The sequence below is a fragment of the Sorex fumeus genome, unplaced genomic scaffold, assembly GCF_029834395.1.
Source record: "Sorex fumeus unplaced genomic scaffold, SorFum_2.1 ptg000162l, whole genome shotgun sequence".
Lineage (NCBI taxonomy): Eukaryota > Metazoa > Chordata > Mammalia > Eulipotyphla > Soricidae > Sorex > Sorex fumeus.
Window position 1 is genome coordinate 473960 of NW_026606219.1, and position 17313 is coordinate 491272.

General features: G+C 38.4%; 1 protein-coding gene across 1 annotated transcript; it reads right to left on the reverse strand.

Moving 5' to 3' along the window:
* Positions 1-15841: 15841 nt before the first annotated feature.
* On the reverse strand, positions 15842-17027 carry LOC130016632 (heterogeneous nuclear ribonucleoprotein A1-like). Its single transcript, XM_056107354.1, has one exon. The coding sequence runs from the start codon at positions 17025-17027 to the stop codon at positions 15996-15998; it is 1032 nt and encodes a 343-aa protein (XP_055963329.1). The 3' UTR covers positions 15842-15995.
* Positions 17028-17313: the final 286 nt, after the last annotated feature.

Here is a 17313-nt window from a genome sequence, read left to right on the forward strand (position 1 = left end):
GAAATTAAAGATCTTCTGCATGGTGAAAGAAACGCGGCATAAAACTGAAAAACAGCTAATTGAATGGGGAAAATATTTGCATTCATCACATCAAATAATGGTTTGATATACAGGATATATATAAAGTACTAATAAATATCAACAAAATATTCAAAACCCCTATAAAATGTGGAGAGAATATGAGTAGGCCCTTCTCAGAGGAAGACAGGCAGATGACAAATAGGCACATGGAAAAATGCTCAGAGTCACTTATCAGAGAAATCCAAATCAATATGATAATGAGATACCATCTCACATCAGTGAGAGTGGCACATACAAAAACTTTAGGAGCAATCTATGTTGGCAGGGATGTTGTGAAAAAGGAACTCTCATATACTGCTAGTGGGATTGTTATTCGATGCAGCCCCCATGGAAGAGTATGGAGAATTCTCTATAAACTTAGAATTTAACTAACTACCCTAAGACCCAGCAATTCCACTTTTTATGTCCTGGAGCATCTACCCCCAGCCAGAACATAAAAACACTCTCTCAAAAGGATATATGTACACCACTAATTATTGCTTCACTCAGAACAATAGCTAAAGTATGAAATCAATTTAAGTGTCCAATGACAGATGAATGGATTATGAAGATATGGTATATATATATATATATATATATATATATATATAATGGAATACTGTTCCTTGCAGTTGCAAGGAACAATGAAATTATGCAATTTACTTCAACATGGTTGGAGCTTGAAGATAACATATTGAGTGAACTAAGCCAGAAAAAATAAACACAGGGTGTCTCATCTATCTGTTGTATACAGAATACTGGATGAGAAAACATACTGTAGCAAAAAGGGGGTGCCTAGAACATCCTTGACCCCAGTATTTAAAGAGGAGAAAGTCATAGAATGAAATAAATCAAATGATAAAAAGAGAATAGGAAGAAATTGGTGAGTAAGCATCAGGACTTCAGTTATACTGGTGATATGGGTGCGTTGGTATAGCCATATATCCAAAACACAGACTTTACAACACTGAGAACATGAGATCTAAGATACAAATACTGAAATTCTGTAATGTGCCTTTCAAGTTGAAGGTTAGGATGGGATGCAAGTTGAGGTGGGGAGGGAATTTGGGAGCACTGGTGGAGGGAAGCTGACACTGGAAGTGGTTTGATGTTGAAATATTACATGCCTAAAATGCAACTATTGATAACTTTATAAACTACAGTTCTTTAAAGAAAAAATATTAAAATGTAATAATTTAATTTTGGGCTATAAACAGCAGTGCCTCAGGGCTACTCCTGGCTCTCTGCTCAGAGGTCACTCCTGGTGGTGCTCAGGGAGACCATATGCAGTGCTGAAGATCAAACCAGGGTCAGGTGCATGGAAGGGAAATGCCTTGCTCCCTGTACTATCTCTCAGGCAAATACCATTTAATATAGCAATGCCCTTTGTAGTATTTTACCCGAGACTTAATTAGTAAGAAAAAAATCTCATTAGTTCAAAAATGTATATGCCCACCTATATTCACTAGAACATTTAATACAATACCAGGATATGAAAACCACCCAGATATTGAAAAACACATGATGAAGCTGTGACAATATATACATAATAAAATACTTCTCAACTGAAAGAAAAGATAAAACATTGCAATTCCTGCAACCTGGATGGGACTGAAGGGTATCGTGTTAAGTGAAATTAGTCAGAGGGAGAACAAACCCCAGATTATCTCACTCATTTGTGGTACATAGAAACAGAATAAGGGAATTGATAGTATCAAGTGATGACAAACTCTTGTTCTTGGGTTACAAAACAGATTACCAAGCAGTGTGGGAAGTCTGGGGAGGAGAGAAAGATGTGGACTAGCAGTGACATAAGGACAGTGCTGAAGGGTCTTGGGCACGTTGGTGGTGGTGAAGGTACAGTATCTTCATACATCAAAGCCATAAACATTATTTGTGGAATTAACTAATAAAGTTAATGTTTATTAACACTCTTGTTCAGCAGGGGTCAGTCACAGAGAATGAAAATAAGACAAACACATAAGGAGACAAACATACACAGGCTGTCCAAGATTTAGGTCACCTGGGCAGTCATCAGTGATCTCACAAGCTGGCCGATTATTCAGTATAATATTGCTCACCCACCACCCGGCTGACAGTTTTTGACAAGTTGACAGGGACATACAATATGTACTGAGGATAGGTAAGATAGAGAAGGGTCAAGTGTAACAATAATAGCTGGAAATGATCATGCTGGACAAGAACTGAGTGTTAAATGTAGGTAAAGGGATAAACACGACAACCTTTCAACATCTTTATTGCAAACCACAATGCCCAGGAGAGAGAGAGAAAGAAAGAAAGAAAGAAAGAAAGAAAGAAAGAAAGAAAGAAAGAAAGAAAGAAAGAAAGAAAGAAAGAAAGAAAGAAAGAAAGACAAAGACAGAGAGCAAGAGAGAAGTGCCTGCCATATGGGCAGGTTGGGGGTGAAGTGAGAGTGATGGGATGTAAATTGGAGACACGGGTGCTGGTGGAGGGATGGGTGTTGAAACACTGTAAGACTGAAACCTAATCATGAAGAGCTTTGTAAGGGAAAAGACAGACAGACAGAAAAGAAGATGGAAGGAAGGAAGGAAGGAAGGAAGGAAGGAAGGAAGGAGGGAGGGAGGGAGGGAGGGAGGGAGGGAGGGAGGGAGGGAGGGAGGGAGGGAGGGAGGGAGGGAGGAAAAATTTAAAAAGATGTCATTCAACAATGGACAACTATAAAAGAACAAAAACTAAAATTAAATTAAAATTATATATGTAAAAAACCACAATGGCTACATGAAGATCAGAAACTGGGAGTATTTCACATAGCTAATCAGCAGCGACCCTTATAAGTATAGAGTAAAGTATAAAGAGACAATTGCTTATTCTTTTTTTGCCTATGCTGCCCTTAACATCTAAACAGTCTTATTCTATGCTTGCCTTGTGTACATTTGCACATTTGTAGTTGACAGATATTTGTCAACTATTTTATTCTTTCCTGATACTCTCTTCTTTCCTGGGTGCACAGTTCCAAACTCTGCACTCTAAGACCTAAACTATTTTGCCTAAGGGCATATCTTAACTTTAGGGTTTTTTTGTTAGGAAAATTCCCACAATTAACAATATTGTAACCATGTTTCCTAAACTATAATAAAATTAAGATTAAAAACTCAAACTAATGGACACAAGTTTTATAGCAACAGAAATACATGTGGCTAATAAACAGGCAATTATTGTAAATTAAAAGTTCAAAATGTGTTGATTAAACAATAAGATATTGGCTTTTATCTATTAGACTGATAAACACTTAGACAAAGAGGCTCTGTTCGTAAAGAAATTAGAAAAATGGGACTTCTCATAAGTTTAGTAGACAGGCAACTCGATAGCACAGTTAGCCCTTGAACAGCATGAAGTTTAGGCATGCCGGCCACTCAGTTGATGGTTTGCATATAATTTATGAGTTCCCCCAGACCTTACAAATAGCATGTTACAGGGCAAGAGCCTTAACTATAGCACAAAAATTGATTTACACATATTTTGTATTTTGCACACTGAATTCTTAAAATAAGGTAGAGGAAAGGAAATACTCTGAAGAGAATCATAACAAAAATCCACTTATAATATTGTACTTACTGTAAATTTATACCATCTATTTACAAAACTGTCGTTTATATAAGCAGACCTCCACAGTTCAAATTTGTGTTGTTTAAGCGTCAATTGTACCTACTACATTATTTTTCATGCTTTAACCAGAAGGCCTGAATAATTTACAGGACATCATTCAACTGTAATATTTATATGCCCATAAGGATAAGCAAGACAGCACTGAAGTAGAAAATTGTATTAGTTGTATTTACCAAAAACTAGGGCAACATAGCCCTAATTTTGCTCTGTCCTTGATAATTCTATAATGGTTCGTTCCCTGGTAACATTGCTTATGTTGATCCCTGACTGATTAAACATACTGCATCTGAACTGGAAGGATGACAGAGTACCTAAACAAATGTTATGAATAGACTCTAGAATGGCTGTTATAAAAAAAGAAACTGACATGAACTGATGACTGGTATATTTTCACTAAATATACATATTTGGGAGCATCTCCAGGAGACCTTGGACTCCACCAGAAATTCTCAGCCAACCAAGTCAGGGGTTCGATGTGAGAGCCTGAGGATGCAGTGCTGCTCGGATCCTGTGGATCCTGGACCACCCTAGTGATGCTGCAGCCCTCCAGGGCTTCACCAGTGATGCTCAGGGTACCATGTGTAGCTGGGAATGAAATGTGATTATGTGTGTGCTAGATATGTGCCCCAGCCACCATATTATCTCCAGGCCCCTAAATTAAACAACTTTAAGACTGCTACATAATAGAAACCCACTTTTATTAAAATAACCCATGCAAAATTGGGGCATACACACACCTCACAAACATTCACACACATCATATGCATTCACACAGACCTTACATAGACATGCCTCACACAGACACACCTGGTGGGCAAATAGAAGAAAGGTTCAGTGTAGTTTCATTTGCTGGAACACAGTAGAAAAGGGGAAACAAAATGCAAAAGGAGTCCTGAAAACTGGGAAGTAAATATCTTTCCATTTACCACCTCACATTTTCCCTTTCTTTTCCTTCCCTTTCCTTCCAACCTTCCTTCCTTTATTTCCTTTCTTTTCTTGTTTTGGGTGAGGTTGGATCATACCTGGTTACTCCTGGTGGCTTCAGCTCCAGGGATTGAACTCAGGGCTCTCAAAATCAAGCCGTGTGCTCCAGCTTTTAAGCCATCTGCATAATATTTTTCTTATAAATTTCTTGTCTTCTATGGTTGACTCATTTTCTTTCACACTTTTGGGATTTTTTAGTATCATCGGTTTTCATTTTTTATACATAAATCCTTTCTCTGTATTTTTTATTTACTACTGTAAATATACAGTAGTATATTCTCTTGGGCTTGCATGTATATTTTGGTGGTCTTACCAGCTATACTCAGGAGTCCCACGACACAGGCCTGATGGTAAAGTGCTCAAGCCTAACAATGTGGTCAACTCCGTGTTGTGCTGGGAACTAAACCTTGAGTCTCAAGTAGGCAAGACACACGCTCAACCACTTTGAACTAGCTCCCTTGTTCCTCAAGCATGTATTTTTGATTATGTAGATTTCAACATTTTAATGCAGTTCAATCCAGTATTTCTTATAACTTCTGCATTTTTACTGTCCTTAAACATATAGATAGATAGATAGATAGATAGATAGATAGATAGATAGATAGATAGACAGACAGACAGATAGATCTTCAATGTCAGGTATTAGGGTTAAACCCACACTTGCAAACACACACTCTACCACTGCACAACATCCCTAGTCTTAAACACATTTCTTGCACAAAGCAAGGATATAGAATTTCCTCTCAAATTTTCATCTAATAGCTCAAATAAAAATCTGTGTGGGTTTATATATTGCATACATGTATATATAAACATATACACATATGTGTATACACACATATACATTTATTTGATATATGTGTATACACATTTATTTGATTATTCTAGATAAAGCAGGGTGTGGCCCAAAAACATACAACAAGAATCATCCTTTGCTTCTCTCTATGTGAAGACTTAACTGTACCACATCATTCAATAAACACATAGACATTTTATAATCTTTATAAATAGACATTTAAATAAATAAATAGACATTTAAATAACTGTCTATTTATAAATAGACATTTAAATAGACATATAATCTTTATAAATAGACATTTTATAATCTTTATAAAAATTATTAAAGTTTAGGTCACATGTTTACAATATTGTTAACACTTATGACTTTGTTTTAATATCTATATCACAACCATGAGGGAGCCCAATATCCTCCACAAAAGTCTTATGCTACTTCTAATTCACCACTTTATCACCACTCCACCCTCTGTCAGTTTTGTCTGCTTGATATTCTCAGTTTTGTGATCCAGGGTTAAGGTTCTGTTTTGATTTTGTGTTATCAAATCCTTTATTTTGTTTCTCCTTATACCACTGATGGGTTAAATCATTATTGCGTTTGAAGCAATAAAGGTGATACAAAAGATACCAAAGAGTGATAAGTTAGAAAGCATTAGAAAAATGTAGATATCTACTCCCCAAGGTGTATGATAATGCAAGTCAAATCATGGCAAATCATGAAAAATTAGAATATATGACAGAGGTCTAATTTACTTACTAAGGTGGCATAAAGAACTGGTATCTCACAAACTAATTCCACATCCAAGAGAAAATGGGCAAATGACAAGGATAAACATTTGAAAAGAAAAAAGTACAAGTGGCACTAAAAAACATGAAAACATTTAATTCACAAAATGCAAATTCCAATGCCCAACTCTTTTCTCCTGTCACAACTGGCAAAAATCAAAACTTTCGATAATATACTTGATTGCCTGTTTATAGAAAAAAACATTATATTGTTTCTAAGACTCCAAATCAGTACATAATATTTGGAACACAATTTGATAATTCTGAATAAAAATTCAATATGTATGTAGTCATTCGCCTAGAAACCTTATTGTGGTGATTTACTACAATAAAGTCAGTTAGAGGTCTGTAGAGATAGTACAGTGGTCAGGCTCTTGCTTTGAATAAAGTCAACCCAGGTTTGATACCCAACATCACATATGGTCCCCTAAGCCCTTCCTGTAGTGATCCATGAGTGCAGAGCCAAGAGTAAACTCTGAGCACCAATGGGTGTGACCTCCCCACACCAAAACCAAAAAAATCCAATTACATAGACACCTTGACCTTCTTCACTCCAGCAGGGTCATTCACAAAGAATGAAAGAATGAAACAGGTAGTTATTATACAGGTGGCAAGCTAGCCTCTACAACCCCGAACAAGGGGACAGACTGACCATTTATTGAGTATAATTTCTGCTCTCTTGCCCTGGATCCCTGGCTCCATGTAGTGAGCAGTTCCTTTTTTATTGAATCACTGTGAGATACAGTTACAAAGCTTTCATGTTTGAGCTTCAATCATACAATCATCAAACACCCATCCCTCCACCAGTGCACATTCTCCACCACCAATGGCCCCAGTATACTCTGCCTTTCCAACCCTCCCCCTGCCCCCATGGCAGACAATTTTCCACATACTCTCTCTATCCTTTTGGGAATTATGGGTTGCAATACAGAGTTTATTATGTTTGGTCCTTTATCTACTTTCAGCACACATGTCCTATTTCCAACGATTCCTCCAAGAATCATTGTCTTAGTGATCCCTTCTCTATTCCAGCTGCCTTCTCCCCCAGCTCATGAGACAGACTTCTAACTATGGAACAATATTCCTGGCCCTTGTGTCTACTGTCCTTGGGTGTCAGTCTCATATTATGTTATTTTATATTCCACAAATGAGTACAGTTCTTCTATGTCTATTTCTCTTTCTGACTCATTTCACTTAACATGATACTCTACATGACCATCCACTTAAAAGCAAATTTCATGACTTCATCTCTCCTAACAGCTGCATAGTATTTCAGTGTATAAATGCATCAAAGTTTCTTTAACCAGTCATCTGTTCTTGGGCACTCAATTGTTTCCAGATTCTGGCTATTGTGAACAGTGCTGCAATGAACATACAGGTGCAGATGACAGGTGCAGATGACATTTCAACTGTGCTTTTTTGCACCCTAGGGATATATTCCCAGGAGTGGTATTGCGGGGTCATGTGGAAGCTCAATTTCTAGTTTTTGAAGGAATGTCCACATTGTTTTCCAAAAAGGCTGAACCAGTCGACATTCCCACCAACAGTGAAACAGCGTTCCCCACATCCATGCCAACACTGGTTGCTTTTGTTCTTTTGAATGTGTGCCAGTCACTGAGCAGCTCTTTGCAGATACGTTAAGAAAACAGTTATACCCTCCAGAACCTAGCTCACACAAAGCTTCTGTCTCTGTGGAATTTTTGTTAGGGGGATGATTTCCCACGTTTTATTTTTAAAAGTTATTATATAGACTTACTCACATGATTACAACTGTTTTACTATAACTTTGTTTATGATAAAAGATGAGAACAATCTCTTTTTTAAAATTTTATTGAATCACCATGAGAAAGTTACAAGCTATCATGTTTGGGTTACAATCACACAATGACCAAACACCCATCATTCCACCAGTGCACATTCCCCACCATCAATCTCCCCAATCTCCCCTTCCCTACCCTCCCCCAGTCTCCATGGAAGACAATATTCCCCATACTCTCTCTCTACTTTTGGGCATTATGGTTTGAAATACAGACACTGAGAGGTCATCATGTTTGGTCCATTATCTACTTTCGGCATACATCTCCCATCCTGGACAAGGGCCAGAAGGATTGCCCCATAGCTGGATGAGAACTATCTTAAGTCACTTTATGTCACTTTAACTTTATGTAACTAGGAGGTGAAGGTAAGTAAAACTGGTATTTCCATCCAATGGAACTGCAAGTGGTCATTGCTATAAACAAGGTAAGACAAAATTTTTAACACAAGGTGATTTTATGCCCCCAAAGGACATTTCACAATGACTGGAGACATTTGGGTTGTCAAAAGCAGGGTAGTGATGCTCCTGTCATCTAGTGGATAGAGGTCAGAGACACTGTTATATATGCTACAATGCATAGTACAGTTCCCAACAATGAAGAATTACCTGGCCCCAAAATGGCAATAGTACTGCATTTCAGAATCCCTGGGATAGACTAAATACAATGAAATGATCATTAATTGAATGTGCTCTGATTTGCAAAACAAACAAGATGGCAAAAGGAAAAGAGGTTCATGTATTAAGTGTGATATATGCTGTCCAGAAGAGTTAAGAAGAGTCTCCACTGAAGGAAACACTAAGGCACAGGGTAACAGAAAGAGTAATTTTACCTTTGGCATGAACTTTTACCAAATGCATGCATTACGTCTAAAAATGCTTAATTCAGGGACTAAGGAGTGGAGCATATGTCTTGAATGTGCAAGGCCCTAGATTTGATCCCCAGCACTGTAGAACCCCCCACCAGCACCACCAGGTATAATCCTGGTGGCATCAAACACTGCCAGATCCTAGAAGTACTCAATTGCTATCATTGCTGAGTTTAAGTATCTAACAGTGCTTCGAATGGCTCCTGGGTACCCTAGAAACACTGGGGAGCCTCAAAATAAGCTCAATTTATTAATGCTCTATTTAGAATATATTATTCCATATTATTAGGAGAAACTGGTCTATAATTTTCATTTTCTTGTAATATCTGATAGAACGCACAGGAGATCACCATGATTAATGGATCAGATATGAGAGAGAATGGGTAAATATTGAAGAATAAAATGGAAGCAGTGGGCCATAAAGTGCAGTTTACAACCCAAGTGCCCAACTACGGATGAATAGATCAAGAACATGTGTTATATATACATGATGGAATACCACGCAATTGTTAGAAAGAAAAAATCATTTAATTTTCCACTACATTGATAGAACTAAAGGTAATCATACTGAGTCAGAAGAGGGATAGATACTGAATGATCTCTCTCATATGGGGGATTTAAAGATATACAGTAAGGTGAGATTTAAAATATATAGTAAGGTCATGTCAAAGTGTCAAAGGCAGCAAAATTGGAGAGTTGGTCTACAGAAGTGAGTTTGGCAGGGAGAGGGTTGGAAGAGAGGGCTCTTTGAATAGAGGGAAATGGGTATTCTGGTGACAGCTGTGGTGTTAGAATGATGTACACAGGAAATCACCACTTACAGTATTATAAATCACAGTGCCTCCTTAATCACAAATAATTTTAAATCTCCTGTGAGGAATTTTTTTAATGAGTTGCTTATTTATACAGCATATTCATAATCTCTAATAGCTTCCCCAGACAGTTCCGTCTCATCTCTCTCTTCCCTTGTTAGTTAGTTGTCCCTTCTCACTGTTTCTAGGGTCTCACTGCCTCTACATCCTTTATTACCTACTTATGGGTCAAGGTAAATTCAGCTCATATCACCAAAATTAGACTTGTGTGGTCTCTGAGATGGCTGTTCCTAGCCAATCAGCAGATTTTTTAGTTGTCCCATTCACTGTCACTGTCACTGTCCTCCCATTGTTCATTGATTTGCTTGAGCGGGCCCAATAACATTTTGAGACTTGTTACTATATTTGGCGTATGGAATACATCACGGGTAGCTTGCCAGACTTTTCCGTGTGAGCAAGATACTCTAGGTAGCTTTCTGGGCTCTCCGAGAGGGCCAGAGTAATCGAACTAGGGTCAGCCAACCTGGCCGCATGCAAGGCAAACACCCTACCCGCTTGTGCTATCACTCCAGCACATCCCATTCACTATGTGTGAGATTTCTGGAGAGTCGACCTCTGAGTAAATATTCCATTCAATTTTACTCTTTTTTTTTGGTTGTTACTGTTTGGGCTGGAGCGATAGCACAGCGGGTAGGGCGTTCGCCTTACAAGCGGCCAACATGGCCGACCCGAGTTCGATTCCTCCGCCCCTCTCGGAGAGCCCGGCAAGCTACCGAGAGTATTCGATATGCCAGACACAGTAACAACAAAGTCTCCAATGGAGATGTTACTGGGCCCGCTCTAGCAAATCGACGATCAACGGGAGGGCCTTTACCTTTTTTACTGTTTGGGCCGAAGTGATAGCATAGCAGGTAGGGCGTTTGCCTTGCATGCGGCCGACCTGAGTTTGATTCCTCTTCCCCTCTTGGAGAGCCCGGCAAGCTACCGAGAGTTTTCGGCCTGCATAGCAATGCCTGGCAAGCTACCTGTGATGTATTTGATACGCCAAAAACAGTAACAACAAGTCTCACGATGGAGATGTTACTGGTGGGTGCCCACTCGAGCAAATCGATGAACAACAGGAGGACAGTGACAATGACACTTGACAGTGTCCATAGTTGTCCTGGCCCTCCGGTGATGGGTGTATTTTTGAAAGATGTTTGCATGAAACCATCATTAACAGTATTGTAAACAACAGTACTCCAATCAAGATTTAAAAAAAATAATCACAAAAAATAATGTTTACTTTTTTCTTCACAAGCATAGAGGGGCATTAAAGATTGTAGAAGTTTCTCCAACCTATAAGAAAGGATAAAGCAGGTTTATGCACACAGAATCCTTTAGAGATTTGCTATACAGAACAAAGAAATCACTAAGAAACATAAAAAAGAAACTCAGTTTCTTCTAGCAAGGTTTTTTTCAATAGCTGGCATAAAAACAGGGCAGGAGTGCTGCTAAGTAAGCAAAGTGACTTGTAACTGTGAGTACTGATTTTTTGTGTGTTATCTTAAAGAAAGGGTCACAGGATGCTTTGTTCAGTGATTCTGCAAGAGACCTTGGAAATCCATCTAGACAGAGACTTTTTGAGCTATATTCCCAATTGTTTCTGCAAGAGACCTCCCTCCAGAACCTAGCTCATGAAGCCTCTATCTATATAGATTTAACCCCTGAGAAACCAGCCTGGATATACAACCTAATAATATCTTTATCAAGTTTAAAATTAAGGGGCTACACAAAATAAACTGGTGCTTTTTATCTTTAATATCCTAGAAATTTGCAACACAGAAATTATGTAGTCTTTAAAATGTAGTAAAATTAATCATTATTAAGGATTAAGAAAAGCTAATATTTGGAGGGTGGGATGCACTCCCAGCAATGCTCAGGGGCCAGGGTCATTAAGGGCAGTGCTCAGGGGGCCAAGCAGTGTGCATATAATGCTTTGTGTATGTTCTACAACTTGAGTCACATACCCAACCCTGGGAAAGCAAATTAAAAGTTTGAGTGACTTTTAGTCAAATATGCAATTTCCGTAACATTTGTGCTACTGAGAAAATAGATATCTAGAAAGGTCATCATGAGACACTGTTTATAATAGAAAAACACTTAAAAAACTAAGTATTCATGAATAGAGAAATATTTCAATAATAGATCCATACTAGTAAGCAGAAATGAAACAATCCTTTTTGTATTGTTGAGGAATACCACCCAGAATATAAAGAAAGATGGGTATGGGGGTGTGCCAAATCCCACAACACTTATTTCTATTTTTTTAGTTATCAAGTTGATGTACATGTATCTACAACACAATATCGCTAAAGTGTAAAAACTGGACTTCCCCAAGAAAGAATATGGTGTCAGAGAGAAGAGAAACAACAGAGACTTTAGCTACTAGGTTTGCTAGCAGAGTACAACATTGAGTATAGTTCTACTTTGACTGTTTACAACATGATAAAAAACGTAAAAGTAACCAGAAAAGGAAAAAGGAAAGTACTACATAGATAAACAATTTATTTTGAGAAGGAAAAGAGGGCAAGATGAAGTACTATGCTAAAGAGAATTTATTGAAAGTGGTGTCTCCATCTTTCCACTTCCTCTTCTTTCTTTTTTTGTGGAGAAAGGAAAGATTGGAGAAACTTAATGTGGATTATTATAGAACAGTAAACCACCAGAACCGAAAAAATTAAAATAGTTTTGATTTGAGGCCACACCTGGTTCAGGGTTAACTCCTTGCTCCTTGCTCAGGAATCACTTTTTGCAGAGCTCAGAGGACATTATATGAGGTGCTGGGGATCTGGGGATTGAACTTGGATTAGCTGAACGAAAAGCAAATACCCTGCCCACTGTACTATCTTTTTGGTCCCAAACAAAATAACATAAGTTTGTTTAAAAAAATCTATTGGTTAAGTTTCTGTGATTTACAATACTGTTAGAATGATTTTCAGTGCACATAATTCCAACATCAGACCCCTCACATATACATTCATCTCCCTACCCCAAGGGCCCCAACGCCCCTCCCTTTCAATGCCCCCTCCAACAAATTCAGTTGTGTGGAGCAGTTCTACCTTTGGCCCTTGTTGCTGCCTTGCAGTGTATTTTAAAGCCCGATACATGAGAGATCTCATTATGTGTCTAACCCTTCCCTTCTTTTTTAAAAAATGTATTGAATCACTGTGAGATACAAAATTACAAAGCTGTTCGTGATTTCTTCTTCTACTACTTCTTCTCCTCTTTCTGCTTATTGTTCTTCTGCTTCTTAACTGTCTATTTCTGCTTCTTTTTCTTCTTCTTCTCCTGATCCTTCTGTATCTCCTTCTTATGCAGCTCCTGCTTCTTCTCCTTCTACTTCTTTTTCTTTTTCTGCTTCTTTTTCTTCTGCTTCTCCTTCTACTGCTTAATCTGCTGCTCCTTCTCTTCTGCTTCTTATGCTTCTTTTTCTTCTCTCCTTTTAGTTCTCATTCTTCTTTTTCTTTTTCTTTTTCTTCCTCTTCCTCCTCCTCCTCCTTTTGCTTTTACCTATCTCTCTATTTCCATTTTTCCCTTTAGCACTGTGGTTTGCAATACTTTTATTGTCTCTCATGCTATGATGCATTTCACTCAGCATGATACTTTCCATGCCATCCATCTATACGCAAATTTCATGACTTCATTTTTCCTAATAACTGTGTAGTATTCAGTTGTGTAGATGTGTCATAATTTATCCACTCACCTGTTCTTGGGTACTTGGGTTGCTCCAGATTCTGGCTTTTGTGAATAGTGTTGTAATGAACATATGAGTGTAGATGGCTTTTCTGCAGCTTTTTGGCCTAGGGTATATTCGCAGGAGTGGTTTTGCTGTTACCCCTTTTCTTCTGACTGCTTTCATTCAGTACGATATCCTGTAGTTCCATCCATGTTGAGGATTAACATAGAATTGGTGGGGGGTATTTTGGGGGAGGCACACCTGGCAGTGCTCAAGGTTTACTCCTTTGTACTTTGTACTTTTTATTCAGGGATCACACATGGCTGTACTGAGGGTTTCGAGGATTGAAACTTGGTGCTGTGGATTGAATGGGGTGCAGGGTACCTGAGATTAAGTTGAGTGCAAGGGATAGAATCCAGGTAGGCAGCATACAACCTTACCTGTTGTACAATCTTGCCAGCCCCTATTAACGTAATTGTTTTAGATTACAATATAGATACCTCAAAGCTTACTCAGTTTCACTGAGAAAAAAGTAAAGATTAAATAAGGAGCTCATCTATGACATGGGCATCTGTTCTGTCCTGGGCAGATGAATATCTATGAAGAAAGAATTAGGATGGTCAGTACTAGTGCACCCGACCATCATAATCTGCCCAAAATTAACCACTATTGAACCCTGATAATGTTCTAGAAATAGGGCCTGATAGCTCCAGTCTGTTTCCATCAGACTTTACTAAGACAATACAAATTTTACATGTATAATTTTTCTCTTTTCCTAAACATGTTTCTAAACATGTTTAGAAGGTTACAAAAAGTAGTGTAGTGTTACCCAGTTTTGTTAAGCTATACATATGAATTAAAGAGGGGAGATGTAAAAAAGTGTTTGCTGGGGTCATACATAGTATAGCGGATTAGGCACTTGCCTTGCATGCAGCTGACCTGGGATTCATCCCTTGTATATGGTTCCCAGAATGATTTCTGAGCACAGACAGGAGTAAGCCCTGAGCACTGCTGAGCACTGCTGAATGTGGCCCAAACTGCCCTCCCCATCAATTCAAAGGCTGGAGAGATACAACAGATAGGACATTTGCTTTACTTGGGGCCTATCTGGGTTCAATCCCTGAATCCTGATATGGTCTGTGAGCACTTCCAGGATTGATCCCTGAGTGCAGAGCCAGGATTAAGTCCTAAGCATTTGCTGGTTGTGACCCAAAACCAAACCAAAAATATTCATATGATCCAGTTATCCCACTTTTATATATTAACCCCCAGTACAAAACCATTAATTTTACTAGCTATGCCTCCCCATATTAAAAACATCATTATTTATAATAGACAAGAACTAGAAGACACTGAAATGTTCATCAATTGATGAACAGATAAAGATGTTAGGGTATAGGGTTTAGAGATGTAATTCAAGTGCAGAGCACATCTAGCACAGGAAAAAGACCCTGAATTTGATCCCTGAAACTTAATGGCACCTGCAGTACAACAGGGTATGACTAGTATTTTTTAAATATGTAATTTAAAAATGGAATACTACTGAACCATTAAAAAGATGAAACCCTGTCACTTGTAATCACATGGATATACATAGAGTATTCTGCTTAGTGAAATAAACCAAATGGAGAAAGAAAAACACTAAAAGGTTTCACACTCCGATGTCATATGTGTAATAAGACAAACAGATGAACTAAGTAAAAATAAAAACAAAACAAAAATCTTTTGGTTAATGATTACCAGGAGAGAACAGGGAAGGGGTATGTGTAAACTGGGAACAAAGGGGTCAATCATATGCTGAAGGACAGAATTGCACTTTATTTTTAAAGCAGATATTATTTATTGATTACAAATAAGAAAGCATTATATAGTAACATTATACAATCCAAAATTATATCTGGTACCATTATTAAATTTAGATACGTTACATAAGATGTGCCAACAAAAAACAAAACCATAGACTGCTTGGGTGATACCTTGAATGGTGAACTCCAGGTCACAATACAGTAACATTCAGTTTAACTATACCCAGATTTATGAAGAAAATTATTTCTCTGCTCAAATAGGATATAAGTAAATTTAAAAATGAAGCTGGCTTCACTCTACAGAATTCTAACAGTATCCTACTGGGAGGAAATTTACTAAGATAGCTTCAGAGTGCACTAACTTTACACAGCACATTTTAAGATAGACATACTTAAATCAACATTATGATCAGATTATTACATTTAGCAATATAGCACAAGTACAAAAGAGAATCTATACAAATACACTTTGGATTTTTTGTTTTACACTTTGCACAGTTTGTTTTACACTTTGGTTTTTTTGTTTTACACTTTGCACAGAACAGAAGCTAAAATGACCAGTTATATAATTAGCAAAATACTGTTCTGGAATTTTTATCATTCACAATAGTAATGTCTAAAACATGCCTTCTTTGTAGTAACTAAATCTTGCCACCACTGTGTTTGGCTGAGTTCACAGGTCTGTGATAATCTGTAGCTTCCCTTTCATTTCTGTGGCATTTCTCGCCTAAGCCTTCCTGGAAAATAAAACTTTCTGCCACTTCTGTGACCACGATAATGACCTCTGATTTGTGGTTTGACAAAATATTGGCCAATACCGCCATAAGGGCCTAAAAATGGGCCTCCATAGTTTCCTCTCTTCACAGGCCCAAAATGTGAATATGGAGTGCTGTAATTGCCAAAATTACTGTAACTTCCACCACCTAGAAAATTGCTTCTGTCATCACCAAATCCATGATATTCAAACGCACTGTTACCATATCCACCACCACCTATGTTGCCACGAAAGGCACTTTGCCCTATGTTGCCACCGAAAGCACCTTGTCCTGAGCTGCCACCAAAAGCACCTTGCCCACTGATGCCTCCTCCATAAAGAAAGCTGGCATTCCCACCAAAAGCACCTCTATGACCTCCACCAAAGATTCCATAGCCACGTTGGCCCCTTTGGTAACCCTTGGCCATCTCTTGCTTAGACAAGGCTTTTTTTATCTCACAGTTGTGGCCATTCACAACATGGAATTTCTGAATGACACTTTTGTCTGCAGAATCATGGTCATCAAAAGTCACAAAAGCAAAGCCTCTCCTCTTTCCACTGTCTTGATCAGTTATAATTTCAATCATCTCAATGTTCCCAAAGCGCTGAAAATACTCTCTCAGGTGCCGCTCATTGATGTCTTCTTTGATGCCACCAACAAAAATCTTTCTCACAGTAAGATGGGCACCAGGCATTTGAGAATCTTCTCTCGAGATAGCTCTCTTTGGTTCCACATATCTTCCATCCACCTTGTGTGGCCTTGCATTCATGACTGCATCCACTGCACCGATGGTGCTGAATGTGACAAACCCAAAGCCTCGGGAGCGCTTGGTCTTGGGATTTCTCATTACCACACAGTCTGTGAGTGTTCCCCATTTTTCAAAATGGCTTCTCAGACTTGCATCAGTTGTTTCAAAGCTCAGTCCTCCGATGAAGAGTTTCCGCAGCTGTTCCGGCTCTTGGGGAGACACTGGCTTAGACATCATGGGTAAACCTCGTATATGAGAAGATTCTCACTCTGAAACAGCAGTGGTGGTGGTGGAGCTGAGGAGTAACCTAATGTGTCTAGAATTGGGTTTTAGTGGAGATCTTAATATAAAAAAGTTGATTTCCAATGATGCACACCTGAAACATACATAATGTTCTAATGCAAATACAACACAACGTCAATTAAAGATTGTTTTTTAAAAGTTCAATAAAGGGGCTGGAGTGATAGTACAGCGGGTAGGACATTTGCCTTGCACACGGCCAACCCCGGTTTGATTCCCA

What these genes read in the sequence shown, in the direction of transcription:
- LOC130016632 (XM_056107354.1), bottom strand. Translation starts at nt 17,027, where the DNA reads ATGTCTAAGCCAGTGTCTCCCCAAGAGCCGGAACAGCTGCGGAAACTC.